At 49.1% G+C, this 18,068-nt stretch overlaps 1 protein-coding gene across 1 annotated transcript in view; it reads right to left on the bottom strand.

Annotated features, from left to right (window-relative positions):
* SH3TC1 (SH3 domain and tetratricopeptide repeats 1) overlaps nucleotides 1–7,821 on the bottom strand; it is a 75,610-nt gene extending 67,789 nt beyond the window's left edge. The window contains exons 1-2 of the mRNA XM_015421452.1: nucleotides 7,176–7,821; nucleotides 5,810–5,865 (exon numbers count right to left, since the gene is read on the bottom strand). Coding sequence (XP_015276938.1) covers nucleotides 5,810–5,865; nucleotides 7,176–7,821 — 702 coding nt within the window. The remainder of the gene's footprint in view (nucleotides 1–5,809; nucleotides 5,866–7,175) is intronic.
* Nucleotides 7,822–18,068: the final 10,247 nt, after the last annotated feature.

Below are 18,068 nucleotides of genomic sequence, written 5' to 3'. Positions count from 1 at the left end.
TTCGGCCTCCCCCCCCCCCGTGGAGCAAATGCCGCGCCATGATTGAGAAGACCGGGTTAAAGCCCCCTCCCCTGCCCCAGTCAAATGCGGAGTCTCAGAGGCCTGCTTTGAAAGCAAAGGAAAGGGCAGGAAACCGAGCCAGGTTCCAGAGGAGGAGAGTTCCCCAGGCTCTCTCTGCCTTGCAGCCCCCCCACCCCACCCCCCTTCGGCTGCCTTGGAGTTCATCTTTTCTCTAGTTCTGGTTTTGGTCCTTTTGGGCTTCCCCCCTCATGTCTTTGCTGTTGGATGACCTCTCTAGTAAGCTCTTGGGGGTATATTTAATAGGTCGGCATCTCCCCCCCCTTTTCCTGCTTGCATCTCTTTTCATGCAATAGGATAAGAACAAAGTTTGAGTCGAGTGGTCCCTTTAAGGCCAATGAAGTGTTCTTCTGGGTATCAGCTTTCCTGTGCTGAAGAAGACCGGCAGTGCTGCCCACCTGAGTCTGTGCAAGAGGATGCTCTGCTGTGGGCACCGAAAGGGGATTTTTCTCGTTTCTGAAATCAACCAGTAATAAATATCATAACAAGAAATGTGGCATCATTTGTCATTTTCATTATCTAAAGGTATTACACGTACATGATTTTGGATGATCTATCTCTTCATGCTAACCCCGCCCCCAAGACTGTATTCCACTTGCTCCAGTTCTTTATTCAATAAGGGTTAAAGCCCCCTCCCCTGCCCCAGTCAAATGCGGAGTCTCAGAGGCCTGCTTTGAAAGCAAAGGAAAGGGCAGGAAACCGAGCCAGGTTCCAGAGGAGGAGAGTTCCCCAGGCTCTCTCTGCCTTGCAGCCCCCCCACCCCACCCCCCTTCGGCGGCCTTGGAGTTCATCTTTTCTCTAGTTCTGGTTTTGGTCCTTTTGGGCTTCCCCCCTCATGTCTTTGCTGTTGGATGACCTCTCTAGTAAGCTCTTGGGGGTATATTTAATAGGTCGGCATCTCCCCCCCCTTTTCCTGCTTGCATCTCTTTTCATGCAATAGGATAAGAACAAAGTTTGAGTCGAGTGGTCCCTTTAAGGCCAATGAAGTGTTCTTCTGGGTATCAGCTTTCCTGTGCTGAAGAAGACCGGCAGTGCTGCCCACCTGAGTCTGTGCAAGAGGATGCTCTGCTGTGGGCACCGAAAGGGGATTTTTCTCGTTTCTGAAATCAACCAGTAATAAATACCATAACAAGAAATGTGGCATCATTTTCATTATCTAAAGGTATTACACATACATGATTTTGGATGATCCATCTCTTCATGCTAACCCCGCCCCCAATACTTTATTCCACTTGCTCCAGTTCTTTATTCAAATCCCAACATAAGCTTCTTGGTGACAACCAAAATAGAAACACAAGTTGGTGCCAGAACCAGTGTTTGAAGCAGGCACCCGGGCATGCCTTCCTGCGGGGGCTGAGGGTTGCCAGGTCCCCCTTGGCTACTGGGGGAGGGTAGAGTTCTCCCCTCCAGCCTGGGAGACTCCTGGAGGTCAGGGGGTGGAACCTGGGGGGGAGGACAGGGACCTCAGTGCTGGGGCACAATGCCAGAGAGTCTACCCGCCAAAGCACCCGTTTTCTCCAGAGGAACTGATCCCTGTACCCTGGGGATGAACTAATTCCGGGGGAACTGTCTCCTTTTAGAGCTTTTAGCAGGAGAACTGGGCTTTGGACCAGGAAACAGCACAGGTCCACTTGGAGGACAGAGTCTCCTGGATATTGGGGGTGTATGATATGTCCTGGTCCAAACCTTGTTTTGGGGTGCTGTCCTTTTAAATTATCCTTGGTGTCAGGTATTGACTCAAGGCCTAAGTGATTCAGCTTTATTATCAGCAGGAACATCTGAATAACACACAACAACAAACAGTGGAGCATAGCTCCCTTTTAAACTATCCCGGAGTTAATGTACCCACGCCCTAGAATAGTTAAGGACCAATAGCATTGTTACAGTAATGTCCAATCAGATTTGTTCCTTCCAGCACAGTTCTCTTGCATCTGATTGGTTACACTTAAGCATTAGCCAATAGGATTGTTCTAGCTTAGAATCCTGGCTAAGGTCTCAAGCTTAACATTACATTTAATACAGTGAATACATAACACTCGGTATTTATGGTTGCATTCACAAAGAACTAGGGAGGGTAAATAAACTGGGAACAGGTTAATGCCATTGTGTGCAACAGCCTAGTCATTTCTTCCAGTCCTCTGCTGCAGACTGGCACACTAAAAACAGGTTGGAAGGAGATACACAGGAGTGACAGACACAGAGCTTAGAGTTTCCTCCTGGTCTGGGATCTGACACAGGATCAGTGGTTTTGCTTTCTGCTATAGGAATCAATTGGTTCCAGTATGTACTCTTTGTATGTTTATACAACAAGCCTCTCTCCTACCTAAAGGAAACTAAATCCTCAAGAACCTCTCCTTGACTTGCCACAGCTCAGTGAAGTGTGCAGAGTGCTGTACTATAAACTACCGGTCTTCAAGTGAAGAGATACAGTCAGTGAGCTCATCCAACCCATGAACTCGTCAGATAGAAATTGGAGTGAATTTGTGCTGGTTTTGAACAGGTGGCCAAGTTGGGCTGCTCTTGAGGAAATTACTGTGAAAAATAAAGTATTAAAAACTGAAGCTTTTGCCAGCTCGTTTATCATGTCTTGCTGGTGGTCTTATGGTTGCAGCTCTCATTAAATCTTGCTAAAGGAATCCAACACCACATTTGCATTTCTATTTAAGGTAACGCCAGTGTCCACCTCCCAGTTTGCTCAGGATCCCCAGTTCAGCTGTTTCTAAGCACCTACACTTGGTCAAAACAGCTACACAAAAGGCTCCTCCTCCTCCGTTCCTCACACCATCCCTTTCTGCTTCGCTCACCGGATGTTTTTAGGTCTCCTTTGAAAGGAAGCAGAGAGAGGCGCAGGGCCGGAGCCTAGACGTTTCCTGGTTGGTCTCCTGCAAGGCCAGCATTGTGTCCTGCTCAACTGCTGTTCGTGTTCAGGGTTTTCTGGAACAAGGTCCACAAACAACCACTGTTAGATCGCGCTAACAAAGGATCGGAGAATGATTTCAGCTCAGTGATTCAGCTTTATTTGAAGTAGCGAACAAACACTCAAACGCATTCAAAATCAGAACAACTTCACATTGGGAGCTATGCTCCTTTTAAACACTCCCGGGCTAATATAGCCACGCCTATTTACAATTAACAACCAATAAGATTGAGTATTTAACAACCAATAAGAGACTTTCCCTCGCTGTAGCTGTGCAGTTCCTGATGGGTCGCTGTGCGAGGGCGACCAATGGTAACGCTGTTCTGCGGAGCCTTCGTTCGGCTCAAGCTTTGAATGGGAAGTGAATGAGACGATTCACACAAGCAATTCCAATACATAACAATTCCTCCCCCCTTAGTAAAGACATTACCCAGTGTGAAGCACTTTATTACAATCGTAATCTGCAAGGTAAGGAGCTGCGGTGGCTCAAGTGGTTAAGACGCTGAACTGCAGGCTGTGGAAGCTCAGTAGTTCAGCGGTTCAAGACCCGGGTGCCGCAAGACAGGGTGAGCTCCTGTCTCTAGTTCCAGCTCCTGCCAACCTAGCAGTTCGAAAGCAAGAAATTGCAAGTAGATAAATAGGTACCATTTCGGTGAAAAGGTAACAGCGTTCCGTGCGCCTTGGTGTTTAGTCATGCCGGCCACATAACCACGGAAACGTCTTCGGACAGCGCTGGCTCTTCGGCTTTGAAACGGAGATGAGCACCGCAACCCTAGAGTCGGATTCGACTGGCTTTCGAGCAAGGGAATCTTTACCTTTAACTTTAAACTGCAAGGTACGATGGCGGTTGCCGCGTCCGCTGTGACCTGCGGAGCGGTGCAGGCTCAGAGGGCGAGGTTTGCGGAGCACTTGCACACTCTGATTCAGGCACATTTATTGCAGGATCTATAACCTCACGATCGGGGGTCTGTCCCGCTGCTGGGATAGTACCGGGTGGTTCGGTAACCGCCTCTTCTAGAGGCCTAGAGTTAAGTTCAGGGAGCTCAGCTGGAGAAGAGTCAGCACTGTCCTTTGCCCATCTCTGTCTCAGTTGGTCAATGTGGCGCCGCCACTTTCTCCCATCACTTAGTTGTATAACATACATGCGGGTGCCTATACACTCGCCCACCACCCCAGGGACCCAGGAGTGCCCAGCAGCATAGTTTTGGGCAAACACCTTGTCACCAGCCTGAAATATGCGCACATTCACTTGTGTGTCTCTTCGGTCAGGCTCATGATCGTTAAGATCTGGGTGTAGTCTATTTAAACGGGTCGTTAGGCGCCTTCCCATTAACAACTCTGCGGGACTTTTACCCGTGACACTAGATGGCGTAGAGTGCTGCCTCAACAGAAAATCGGCCAGTCTGACATTCCAGTCCTCCTCGTGAAGTTTGCCCAGAGCCTCTTTTGCCGTGCGGACCATCCTCTCGGCTTGCCCGTTAGATGCTGGATGGAATGGTGCAGACGTTACATGGCGAATGCCATTGTCTGCAAGGAATTTACCGAACTCTTGGGATGTGAATTGGGGCCCGTTATCACTGACCAGGGTGTCCAGCAGTCCGTGTGATGCGAACAGCCGGCGCAACGCATGAATCACAGCAAGGGAAGTAGTCGTATGCATTTGAACTACTTCCAACCGTTTCAACATTGAGTCAACCACGATTAGGAACATTTGCCCTTGTATTGGGCCAGCAAAATCAATGTGGACCCTTGACCAGGGTTTACCTGTGGGTTCCCACTGCTGTGGTGACGCCTGAGGGGGTTCAGGTCTATTTTGCTGACATTTTGTGCAGACGTAAACCCATTCTTCAATCTCTGCATCCAGCCCCGGCCACCACACATACCCCCTGGCTAGTGCCTTCATGTGCACCATGCCAGGGTGACCTTCATGCAGGGATTCCAAAACCGTCTTTCTAAGTTTGTCAGGAATTACCACCCTGTTTCCCCAGAGAATGCACCCTTTTGAAATTGAGAGCTCTTTTTGGTGGGCTTTGTATGGTTGGAATTCTGGTTCTAGGCTCCCTACCGGCCACCCCCTCCAAACCCAGTTCAGCATTCTCGACAACACGCTGTCCTTAGCAGTATGGGTTGTGATATCTTTGGATGATACCGGGGTCGAGGGAGTTCCTCGATTGCCAAGACCTCACAGGCGGGGGCAGGGTCTGTGCCGATATCAGGCAATGGGCACCGGCTGAGGGCATCCGCGTGTCCAATTGCTTTCCCAGGCCGGTGCTCTAAGTCAAAATTGTATGCCTGCAAAAAAATCGCCCATCTAAGCATGCGTGGGGACATGATATTTGGCAATTGCTTATCGGGCGCAAAAATCCCCAGTAGCGGCTTGTGGTCAGTAACCAGCAAAAATCATGTGCCAAAAATAAAATCATGGAACTTTTTGACAGCCGCTACCAATGCCAGACCCTCCTTGTCTATCTGGGCATAGTTCCGCTCTGCCTCAGATAGCGATCTAGAATAAAAAGCGATAGGCGCCTCGCTCCCATCAGGCATCAAGTGGCTTAAAACTGCGCCTACTCTAAAAGGTGAAGCGTCAGCAGCTAACACCAGGAGCTTGTGTTCATCATAATGCGTGAGTACGGCATTAGATGTCAGCAGCTCCTTGACTCCCACAAAAGCCATTTCCTCGGCCTGCCCCCATTTCCATTTCGCCTCCTTATGGAAAAGTGTGTGCAAAGGGGCAGCCACTGATGCCTTATGCGATAAAAACACATGATAAAAATTCAGGAGTCCTAAAAAAGATTGGAGCTCCTTTCTACTCACCGTCCTGGGGGCGTTTTGGATCGCAGACACCTTCTCATCCGTGGGGTGGACTCCCTCTGCGTCAATGTGAAACCCCAGAAATTCCACGCTTTCCACCCCCAGCGTGCATTTTGAGCGCTTAACTCTGAGACCGGCATTTTGAAAACGCCTGAGGACCTCTTTAACCCGGTCCAGTAATTCCTGTTCGGACCCACCCGCAATCAGCACGTCGTCAAAATAGGGCACCGTGCCCGGTACCCCCCTCAGTAAATGTTCCATGAGGCCCTGAAAGATCCCTGGTGCCACGTTGACCCTGAATTGTAGCCTGTTGACTTTAAAGGCCCCTTGGTGGGTTACAATTGTTTGGGCCTCTGCAGCCTCCGGGGTGACAGGCAATTGTTGGTATGCCGGGGCCAGGTCAAATTTGGCGAAGATCTTGCCACCCCCCAAGGAAGCCAGAATGTGGCTTATCACCGGGACTGGGTACGAATGTTGCTGTAGCACCTTCTTAATCGTACATTTGTAATCTGCGCAAATCCGTATGGACCCATCCGATTTAACAGGGGTTACGATTGGGGTCGCCCATTTGCTATAGGGTACAGGCTCTAAAATTCCCTGCTCAATTAGTTTGTTGAGCTCTTTCTCAACTTTATGCTTGAGAGACACAGGCACTTTTTTCGATATTTTAACCTAATCGGTTTGATTGACGGATCTAAATTAAATGCAACCGGGGGGCCCTTGTACCTCCCCAACCCTTCGGCAAATACATCAGGGAACAGATCGTACAGCATGCCCCATTTATTTTCAGACACTTTGTTAATACCAGAAATACCGATGCCCAATGGCTCAAACCAATCCAACCCTAGCAGGTTGACCCGGTCTCCCTCAGCAATCAGGAATGGCAGCTTAACACATTTCCCCTTATACTCAACGTTTACAGAGTCCCGTCCGGCCAGAGGGATTCGGTTGCCCTGGAAATCGGACACTCTGGTTTCTGCAGGCTGGAGCCGGCGCCGGCTTCGGTTCGGGAACAGCTGTTGCCAGGACGCGGCAGATATCACCGTTACTGAAGAGCCGGAATCTACCTCCATGGTGCACGGTCTACCGTCGAGTAGTGGGGTCACGGTGATCTTGCCCTGGCAACTGGTGCGATTGACGGCCGATGCGCTTCTCAGGGTCACTGTCATCTGGCAGTTTGTCTCCGATGCCGGAAAATGCTGCTTGCCTCTGGTGTAGGTTGGTGTGCTCTTCTGCGCCGTCCGGCTGTTGGGTGTAGAGTCCTTCTGCGCTGACCTGCAGACTCTGGCGAGGTGTCCACGTCGCCCACACGCTCTGCAGTCGACATCTCGAGCCCAACAGGAGTCGCGCTGGTATTTCCCGCCACAACCGGAGCATGGCTTGAAAACGGCAGGCTTCGCTGGGGTCCGCTTGCCTCGAATTGCGTTGACGTCATCGTCCGCTTCATCGCCCTTGCTGTCATGTTGAGAGTGAATGCTGTGCTCTGCCAGCCGCTGACGGACCTCTTTTGTAGACTTGTCCGCTGCCTCAGCGGCCACGGCCTTTTTGTAGGCCACTGCCCAGGTCAGGGTGGTGCGGGCGAATAGCTTCTGTTGCAACCTCTCATCTTTTAGGCCGCAAACGAGTCGGTCCCTGAGGGCCTCCTCCACATCCGTGAAGTTACATGGTCGTGCGGCTTTGCTAAGAGCCGCTACAAACTCTGTGATGGTCTCGTTCCCTGCCTGGCTCCGCTTGTAAAACGCATGCCGGCAGGCGATCTCAGAAGGTTGGGGTGAAAAATGGGTCTTTAGCTTCTTTGTCTGCTCAGCGAACGACACCGTCTTGATGTCGGCCGGAGCTACCAACGACCTGGTGATGTCAAAAGTGCCTTTTCCACAGGAGCTGATCAGGCTCGCCCTCTTCTTCGCCTCGTCGGTGATGTCGTTGGTCTCAAGATGAAATTCGAACTGGGCAAGGTACGCGTCCCAGTCCTCAGATGCGGGTTCGAACGACTCGAACTTCTGATTTCCAGCCATCTCGGGAGACTTGGGCACCGGTGCTGGTGGCGCCTCCGCTTGATCGGCTGCTGTGTTTGGTTTGCTTTCTTCCGGCGTGGGGTTGTTTGCAGGGCTGCCTACCTGCTCTAAAATCCCATCCTCGTCGCCAATTGTTAGATCACACTAACAAAGGATCGGAGAATGATTTCAGCTCAGTGATTCAGCTTTATTTGAAGTAGCGAACAAACACTCAAACGCATTCAAAATCAGAACAACTTCACATTGGGAGCTATGCTCCTTTTAAACACTCCCGGGCTAATATAGCCACGCCTATTTACAATTAACAACCAATAAGATTGAGTATTTAACAACCAATAAGAGACTTTCCCTCGCTGTAGCTGTGCAGTTCCTGATGGGTCGCTGTGCGAGGGCGACCAATGGCAACGCTGTTCTGCGGAGCCTTCGTTCGGCTCAAGCTTTGAATGGGAAGTGAATGAGACGATTCACACAAGCAATTCCAATACATAACAACCACAGTCCACATAATGGGTCCCCATTGGGGAGAAAGGCAGGGTAGTAAATAAATACTTCGTATTTACTAAGTAAGTAAATAATATATTTTATTAGAACCAACCAAAATGACACAAAACAGTGCGTGCTTCCTGAAACAATCCATTTCACCTACAAAAGCTACTTTTCCCAGAAATAAATAGGGTTGCCAAATGACCCCGGGGGGCGGGGAATCCCCCGCTTCGGAGCCCCGAGTTCCGCCCCGGCGGAATCGGGGCCCGGGGGGAACCCTGCCCCCGAAGCTGCCACGTTGCTGACATTTGGGGCGTGGCTGAGCTTGTCGGGGGGGGAACCATATGTTTTCCCCCCGACGAGCTCGGCCACGCCTGCAACGTCAGCAACGTCTGACATCACTTCCGGTGATGTTGCGGCGGTGCACGCGCGCACACACACAGCCGGCTCCTGACCAGGACGGAGCCTCCCCCGCCGGTAAGGTTTCAGGATTTGGCAACCCTACCCAGAAAGTTAAGACTGTCTAGAAGACTGTTATCAATGACACAATAAAATCTGTAAAATCTGAGATCCAAGATACAAGCACAGGTACCACTTTAATCTGAAAGTTTAATCAGAAATCACACACACCCTTGGTCAAGGGTCATTTAGTAGAAAAAGAGGTGCAGGAGCTGATTAGCATAACTTATTTGCATATGCCACACCCCCTGACATCATCGGAAGTGTGTGAGAAGGCAACACTCACCGCTCAGGCTCCACTGGATTGTTTTGGATTGATAGCTACGGGGGGGGGACGTGCAGATCTGTCCTCGCAGAGGAGGGAGAGCTTGTACCTGAAGGTGGGCCGGGAGCAGGGGGCGGGGCTTGTTGCACGTGCCCGCCCCCTGGGCTCCTTACTGCCGGAGCTCCACTCCTGTGCGCTCCCGCAGGAAATGACCCTTGCCCTTGGTGAAGAAACACCCGTTCAAAGTGGATGGTGGTGGGAAGTGTTGTCAAGTCACAGCCGACTTGCAGTGACCCCTCAAGGGGTTTTGAAGGCCAGTTACTGATTTTCTTTTTTGTTGGAAAAGTATAAATAAATTTACAAAAAAAAAGGGGGTTTTGAAGGCAACAGACGTTCAGAGGTGGTTTGCCGTCGCCTGCCTCTGTGTGGCGACCCTGCATTTCTTTGGTGGGCTCCCATCCAAGTACTAAAAAGGGCCAACGCTGCTTAGCAGCCAAGACCTAATGAGATCTGGGTAGCCTGAGAGACCGGTTGAGAGAGGGCCATCTAGGTGAATGAAGACAGGTTAATAAACACAGTAACAATAAAACCCAGGCTAGGTCTTTTGGTTTCTGCATACAAAACAGAACTACACTCAATTAAGCAAGTCAAGCTACGTGAAATATATGTGGCCCTAGTTAGGGGAATCTGGAAACTGTAAACCGCTCAGAGACCTGTTAGGTTAGAGCGGTATATAAATTGAATATAATAACAACAACAACAACAACAACAATAATAATAATAAACAAACTGGGTTCAGACGCGTTGAGTGATCAGCTCATGCTTTATTCAGTGATTAGTTCAACTCTAAGACAACTGAAGCAGGACCGAAGCCCTGCTTAAATGCGTGCTCAACACCTCACCCAACTCACACACCCACTCCCCGTGACTGGCTATTTACATATGAACTCCTTTACAATAGGTTCCTTCCAGGATCCTGGTCCCCTGTTGTTCTGTGAACAAAGTTAAGTCCGTGCTCAGGTGAAACGCGAGTTCAATACAGAACACTAAGTCTCTAGAAGCCTGGCTTTCAGATTTGTAGCAAGTTCCACTGTCTGTGATGGCAGCGGTCCCTTTGGCACCAACCCACCTTTGGACCCTTGTGGATAAGCCCAAGCTCTTAAATACATCACAGAAGAGAGATCATTTACATGTAGGCTTAAATTCAGGTGGGTTGCCATGTTGTTCTGAAGCAGCAGAACAAAGTTCGAGTCCAGTGGCATCTTTAAGACCAACAGAGTTTAATGCTGGGTATAAACTGTTGTGGGCATGCACACTCTTCAGATACAATGAAACAAGATTTCCTCAACCATTATATATTGGAGGGAGGGGTTTACTTGCCAGGAAGGGCTAATTAGAGTCAAGATGCATAAATAACTGAGTGATAAGTATAGCAGAGATTGGATTAAAGCAGTTGGTAAGACCTGTGAAGAGCAGCAAATTAGCATACAGATAATAAAAGAGTTAACAAATAGATGTGAGAACTAAGTTTGAGTCCAGTGGCACCTTTACAACCAACAAAGTTTAATTCTGAGTATAAGCAAGAACTGAATGACTTAGTATGTTTAGTGAGATAAGAACCCGATATCTCTGTTAAGCCCTGGGAGTTCCATTGTTCTGAGCATTGTGATAACTTGTAATTCAACAAGCTCCCATTTCAATCTGTTTCTGAAATTCCTTAGCAGCAAAGCAGCTATTTTGAGGTCCCCCACTGAGTTCCCTGGGAGGTTGAAATGTTCTCCTACAGGTTTTGCAGTTTTGTGATTCTTGATGTCAGATTTGTGTCCATTTATCCTTTGGTGTAGTGTTTGACCTGTTTGCCCTATGTAGAGGACTGAAGGGCATGGCTGACATTTAATGGCATATACAGTGTTAGAAGATAAGCAACTGAATGTACCAGAGATGGTGTAGTTGATCTTGCTACGTCCAGCGATAGTGTTGCCTGGGTGTATGTGGCAGCAAAGTAGTCATCTGGGTTTATTGCAAGCCCTGGTACCAGTGTCCATGTTCAAATTAGATGTTGTATTATTGTGGTTGAGGAGTTGTTTGAGATTGGGGGGCTGTCTGTGTGCAGGAAAAAGTTTCCCCCCCAGTACTTGTGAAAGAGAACTGTCATTATCCAGTAGAAGTTGTAAGTCGCTGAAGATGCATTGAACTGTTTTGAGTCCCATAGTTAGACATGGGAACCCTCTTTCACAGGAACATGATTGGTCCAAAATATGAACCTTGAATTTGACTGGGAAGTTTGGAGGTAATGGCTGTCAAAATCTGGTGGGAAGATTAGTAGGAAATTACCTGACATTCTGAGGTCGGACGATCATTGGATGGTTTTATCATATTGACAACCAATGCAAATCCTTTCTTGTTCCAAACAGAAATTCAAATAGCACTACCACATTTGACCAAGAGGTGTCACTGCTCACAGCCAGCAAGGGGTGGTAGAGTGGAGTGCATGTGCAGATATCTGGCCAAGAATTGATGGATGGATTAACTGACAGTAGCTTTGTGGACGCAAAAGAGGATTTCAGTTACCATAAGAAGGGCTGGCGAAGTTTGAGAGTTTGTCTGCCCCATCCTTATATTTTTCTTCCAACTAAATCAGTAATACTCAGCAGTTTGGAAGCCACATGAGGTTCTTTGATATGCTGCCTGTGGTTCTTCACCAATGTGGGCCCCTCCCCGTATTCCAGAAGAGTGGGTAAGGAGCACTTGTGGCTGACAGGTTGTTCTCGCCTTCGATCAGCCAGTGCTGGAGGACAGGTACGCCTCAGCCTTCTCAGCCTTCTCAGTCCCAGAGAAGGGGAGGGTGTCTTAAGCTGCTGGTTTTTTGCACATCCCGAAGCTGCTGAAGGCACAAAAGTAATTTCTAGAGGGGTCACCATCAATGTTCCCTCTAAGCTATGGAGTCTTGTGAGCAAAAATTCTACTTGGTGAGCTACTGGCATTAAAGTTGTGAGCAGGTGATTTGGCTACTGCATAAACTGGTTTGCTCTGGAGCCATTTCTCCTGAGCTAAGACAAAAATGTGTGAGCCGGAGGCTCAAAAACTGTGAGCTAGCTCACACTAACTCAGCTTAGAGGGAACATTGGTCACCATGGTAGTCCATTGTAGCAAACCAAACAGAAGTCCAGGGGCAATTGGAAGAAAGAAACTGGTTTACCTCGTTTTTTACAGAAAGTTACAAAAGGGGAGGAAGAAAGAGGGAGGAGTTGAACAGAGGGAAGCCTAGGACAGCTTCTCTGTGTAGGGACTTGAACTACTTGGGTAGGTGAATGGATGGTGAAAGAGGTCAAACATTCTTTTCTCTCACATGCCATGAAAAATAAAAGTGAAATAGAGTAGGGTAAATGAACTAATTAGGAAAGCATGAGAAAATTGACTAATATCAGTTAAGAGTTAAGATATGATACAACTTGTTAAGAACAGCCTACTGAAGTTCTTAAAAGTTATTAGAAATTATAATGAACAAGGAAACCTAGATCTCAGTTTAAACCAGGACAGAAGGTGTTTGATTTCTTCATGAGTTCTAATTTTGAGGCAGCCTGGTTTCCACTAATGCAATTTTTGTCTGAACAAGATATCATTCCAAACAACCCAGTTTACAAAGATATGATCTAGTTTTTGTTTGGTTTTGTATTATTGGTATAGTTTGGAATAGAAATATCAGTTCTGGAAGTAGGTTCATTTTAATGGTAGCTATTCTCCCCATTAGAGATAGTTGAAGGTCCTTCCAATTTTCTAAATCCTTCTTAATCTCTTTTAACAGCTCCATATAGTTATTTTCCATCAGGGAACTGAATTTGTTTGTTACATTTATTCTCAGGTATTTGCCCTTCTTCCAAATCTCAAGACCTGCTACTTCTTGCAAGTGGTCAGCTTGGGACATTGTCATATTTTTAGCCAACATTTTTGTTTTTTTACAATTAATCTTAAAGCCTGCAACTTTTCCATATTCTTGCAGAGCAGATGTCAGCGTATAGATAGAGTTAGTTGGGTTTTCCAAAATAAAGACCAAGTCATCCACATTGTCATGCCTGCCCTTGACTCAGCCCCAGAGCCAGCTCCTGACAGCCTAACAGGGGAGGATTCAGTGCCTTTAAGAGCTGAAGAAGCATCAGGATCTGCACCTACTGTAAGTACTGAGGAGGATACACAGCAATCTGAGTCAACTACAGGACGGTTTGCACCTGGGATTGAGCAGGCCATAAGCAGCTCACCACCTGCATCTCCCCCACCTGTAAGTAGGCTTAGGGATCAGAGACCTCAGGAGCTGGCTAGCCGACGGAAAGAAGCACGTTCAAGAGGGCGGAGATCCTTGAGCCCTGAGTTTTAACAGCAGCCAGGACCTCGCACAAAGGTGCTAATGAGTTAATGGGCCAGAGCACTATTTAGTAGGGACTCTGGCCATGAGCAATTTGTGCTGGCAACCTCGTTTGTAGAACCAGAAGCTCTGCACCTTGATTCCTGTTTGACTCTGTGGCTTTTGGACTCTGCTTGTGTTTGGACTGCTCTGGCTCCTGACTTCCAGCTTTGAATCTGACCACACCCTCGGATTTGCTCCCTGTACTCTGACCTCTGGTAACGTTTGACTACGGCTTTGTCTGGTGTTTTGGGACTTGTTTAATGCTCGGCTGAGTGCTCTCCCGGCTGACCTTTGGACTTGTATTGTGACTCCCCCTGTCTGCCTGCCTCCCTGGCTCTACCGTGACATGCATATGCTAACAGTTTGTATTCTTCTCCTTTCAGTTTCAAACCTCTAATTTGGCAATCTGCTCTGATTTGATCATTTAAGACTTCAAGGGCAAAAATGAACAATAGCAGTGACAAGGGGCAGCCTTGTGTGGTTCCTTTATTTATCACTACGGTTTGAGATAGATCTCCATTAATACATATTTTAGTTTGTTGTTTACTGTATACTGCTTGGACCATTTTGTAGAAATCAGTACCTGCTTGAGAGTATAACAGAAGTTCAAGCAGGAAATTCCAGTTGAGATTACTGAAGTTCATCAGTGCTTAAGATCTCTAGTGTTCGCCGCGGAAAGCCAAGGCTGGGGGGGGAAAGTTGAAGTTTCTTTAGGATTTAAAGGGCAGGCATTTAATCTTGAGAGAAATACAACTTCTTTCCTGTACAGAATTAAGTACTCATGATTTCTTGAAGCTGTATTCATCTGGGCTTCTAAACACTCCCCCTTGTTGGGAAGCAACAGCCACGACTCACGTTGCCATGAGTCTTTTCGTTCTGCTTGGTGCTAGAGGCAAACCTGGGCTGGCATCCGCATGCTGCCGCTATATGGAGTGCCTGGGCTGAGTCCCTTGCTCCGGACCCTCTTCCCAAGGGGCCAGAGGAACCTCAAAAACCCCTTGGGAGACCCCTTACTGAATGCGAAGAAGCCGGTGGGGCTGAGGAGCCGACCTCAGCTGTGTCCGTGTCGCCGTGCTGCAGTTCCAGAACTCCTGTTGACCCCATTCTTGTCAGACTCCCAGTTCGTGCAGTTCAGAGACATGCTATGACTCGGTGAGTCTCATGGGCCAACAGAGTAAAAATGATAGGGCAGACTGCCTGTGCTGCCATTATCCTCTGGGGAATGGTCCTGAGGACTGAGAAGCCCACTGCAAGGCAAGTTGAGGTGTCTCCATCAAGGGGCACATTTTGCAGGCCTTTCAGGGCAGCACAGCTGTAGATAAGTCTGATGCCTCCTCAACAATCCCGTAGGAAGTTCTTGGCTTATGGAATTGCCATGGAAATTTGGGGGAGGGGTGGGTTTTAGCATATCGAACATGACATTGAAGATGTTAGCCCGCACAGAATGCCAGGTCTGTCTTGAAACTGCGGATATTAAACGCACAATCTGTCTGCCAGGGAAATGCTGGCTGGCCAACCTCTGGACCATCAGGGCTGGGCGGTTATTCTCCTTGGAAAGGGAACCTGGCTCTTCCAGGCCTTAACACTCCACAGCCCCTGCTGTGAGCTAGGCCTCTGGTCTGGCTGTCATGAAGATGGGGGGGGATGCTTTGGAATGATGAGTTTTGTTTCTGTTGTGCCTACACTGGGTCTACTGTCCGTCTTTGGTGCTCTATGATCTTGAGTGCCTGGTGTAGTCTGTCTCCTGGGAAATATTACCTGTTACTTGGGCGGGCTTCTGCTGCCTATCTGATTGGCTAGGGGCCATCAGGGGACCCCTTTGAGTTATGTGTATCTATTTGCTTCGTGCACTTTCTCTTCAGTTCTAACACGAAATAGTTATGATACCTGTAGCACGACTGTCTCAATAAACTTCACTTCTCTGAGTGAACGTTGTTGGGAACTGATTGCCTCAGGAGTCTGACACCTGCTATGAAGAGAGGAGGGGCAAGACAGGAGGCTCCGAGGCAGGCAGCATCTTCCCAGCCCTGCCCGTCCTCCTGCTAGAGCGCCACCCTGTGGTGTGCCATGTGAAAAAGAGGGCGAGGGCCCCAGTGACAGAAGCAAATCCAGAACTCCACCTCCTGCCGTCGTTTCTCTTCTGAAAGAGAATAAGAGCAACGGTGGGCATATATAATTGGGGGGGGGGGTAATTCTGCTCCCTCTGAAGGATGCTCAGGGTTGTTTCCTTGGACAGCAGGTCCTCCCCGAGTGACATGGCTGGTGCTGAAGTCAGGACACCCTACGAATTGCCCTGCTCTTCCATCCCGGTTGGCTGGGTGATTAGAGGGTGGGTCCTGAGTGCGGGAGGGGTGGGTTCACGGCTTTCCCTTCTGGCCAGTGTCGCCATTCCAAGGAGTGAAACCCACGTCTCCTGTTCTTCACATGGCTTTCCACCAGTGAATTCTGTAGGGGTGGTGGTGACCTTTGTTGAACATGATGTTTTGTCTTACCTTCTTGCTGGGCAAAAGGCAACTTGGCTGCAGGTAGGGACTCAAACCTATGTCTGCAGGGACTGTATGGAGAATGCCAACTGTGGGGCTGTGTGCCACCCGCCTCCTTGGCAGCTACAGGTCTCCCTGCCTTTTGGCACTCCCCTTGTGGGCAGAGGCCGCATGACATCAGGAGGCCGTGGCTACATCAGCCAGTCGGCTGCACCCATCTGTGCCACTCTGTGCCACTCACGGCTCCTGGGCTTGCAAAACATGCACAAATTCTGCCTTCTCAGCTACACCCTGGGAAAAGAGATGACTTTGAATAAACAGACTGATGCCTACAAAAATCTCTGAACAAGCTGAACTAATAGTTCACAGTTTTGATACATATTTGTCTATGGGGATTTTTTTCTAAGCTCAGAGATGCTCTCGCCTCATACCAGCAGAAGTGAGGAATGTCTGATATTCAGATATTCAGGTATCTGAAGAAGTGAGCAGTGGCTCATGAAAGCTCCTCCCCTGCCACAAATATGGTTAGTCTTTAAGGTGCTCCTGGACTCTTGCTTTTTTTCTAAAACTCAGAAGGACCAACAAGGAACTGTTCATAAAACTTTGTCCCTGCTCTTTCTTTCTTTCTTTCTTTCTTTCTTTCTTTCTTTCTTTCTTTCTTTCTTTCTTTCTTTCTTTCTTTCTTTCTTTCTTTCTTTCTTCTTCGATTTCTACCCCGCTCCAACCTCGAAGGGTCTCTGAGCAGCTTACAAGTTCCAAATTTATCCCTAGCTAAGGCCACATGTCTACATGGGTTGGGGCTGCCTACCGGCACCCAGATAGCAGGGCTCGCTGTTTTTTGGGTTGTTTTTTTCCCCCTTGGTTGTTCTTCCCGGGCGGCCTTTCGGGTGTCAGTGCTCGGTTCCTGGTATGGTCGTCCGGTCCGGCGGCTTCTTTCTTTCTTTCGGCGGACTCATCTGGTATGTGGGTCGTATCGACTTACAGCCCAGCTAACGTCCATACGGCTCCGCTGCGCTTGCGTCATGTCCCCACGTCCTTCTGTGGCTCTGCCTCTTAACCCTGAAGTCTCGGAGCCACACTTTTGTAATGCAGTCAGGTGCAAACAGGTGTGAGCATTATTGAATAAAGTATGTTGTGGGGTAAGAATCATGTAGATCTGGTAGAATCCTCGGCAATGCAGCCCAGCAGCCCTCGTGGGTCTGCCTTGGCCAGTGCCATCGAGAGGAAGGAGGGTGTGTGCACACCTGCGAGCTGGGGTGGGAAGGGTGTGGGCCCCCTCCTTCTCCCTGTATCTCTCTGTCTCTCTCCCCCCCATCTCTCTCTGTTCCCTCTCTGTCGCGGTCTCTCACTGCCTTGCTCTCTTCCCCCCCCCTTGCTTTCTCTCTCTTCCCGTTTCTCTCTCTCTTCCCCTCTCTGCCCCTCTCTCTGTGTCTGTGTCCCCCCCCATTTCTCTCTCTCTCTCTCTGTCCCTCTTTTAACTGTCAAAAGGAGATGGGGAAAGACCTCTGCCTGAGATCTGCTGCCAGTCTGAATGGAAAATAGTGAGTTTGATGAACCAAGTGCCTGATCCAGTAGAAGGCAGCTTCATGTGTTCCGGGGCAGCATGCCTAGGAAAGTGCATGCAATGATGCAACACGAGATTCTGATGTGCCTGAAATGGAAACATTTAGGAGACTTAAATTTCGACATCACAATTAACAGGATTTTTCAAGAAGCTTTGTGATTTTTGTTCTCACAATTAAAAAAGGAAAAGAAATTCGCAATTTCAAATGTTGTGTTTTTCATTCTTCCTAACATGCATTTGTGTTTGGAAACTGGTGTGTCTTGCCTAGCGGCGGCCCTGTCCCCATCAGAGCCCCCATCCTGTCCGTGGCCACAGATCCCACCAGCAAGGTCAGGGATCCACTTGCCGGCCGCTTGAAGCCAATCAGGAGCCAGGCCAGCCTGTTGCGCACCGGCCCCCGCGGACCTCCCCGCTCCGCGCCAATTCCAGACCGCTGCGCGCGGCTTCCCTGGGCCAGGAGGCGAGGCCCCTCCGGCGGCGCCCGCCCGCCCGGCCACTGCAGCATTTCCCGGCGCGGCTGCCGCGAGGGAGGGGCGGGTCGCAGGCAAGCATCGCGGGGCTGGCGCGGCGCTCGCCTCCCTCCGCAGCCGC

The sequence above is a fragment of the Gekko japonicus genome, unplaced genomic scaffold (assembly GCF_001447785.1).
Source record: "Gekko japonicus isolate JY-2015 unplaced genomic scaffold, Gekko_japonicus_V1.1 scaffold895, whole genome shotgun sequence".
Classification (NCBI taxonomy): domain Eukaryota; kingdom Metazoa; phylum Chordata; class Lepidosauria; order Squamata; family Gekkonidae; genus Gekko; species Gekko japonicus.
The sequence above is the reverse complement of the archived record's forward strand: the minus strand, read 5'-3'. Positions and strand labels throughout refer to the sequence as shown.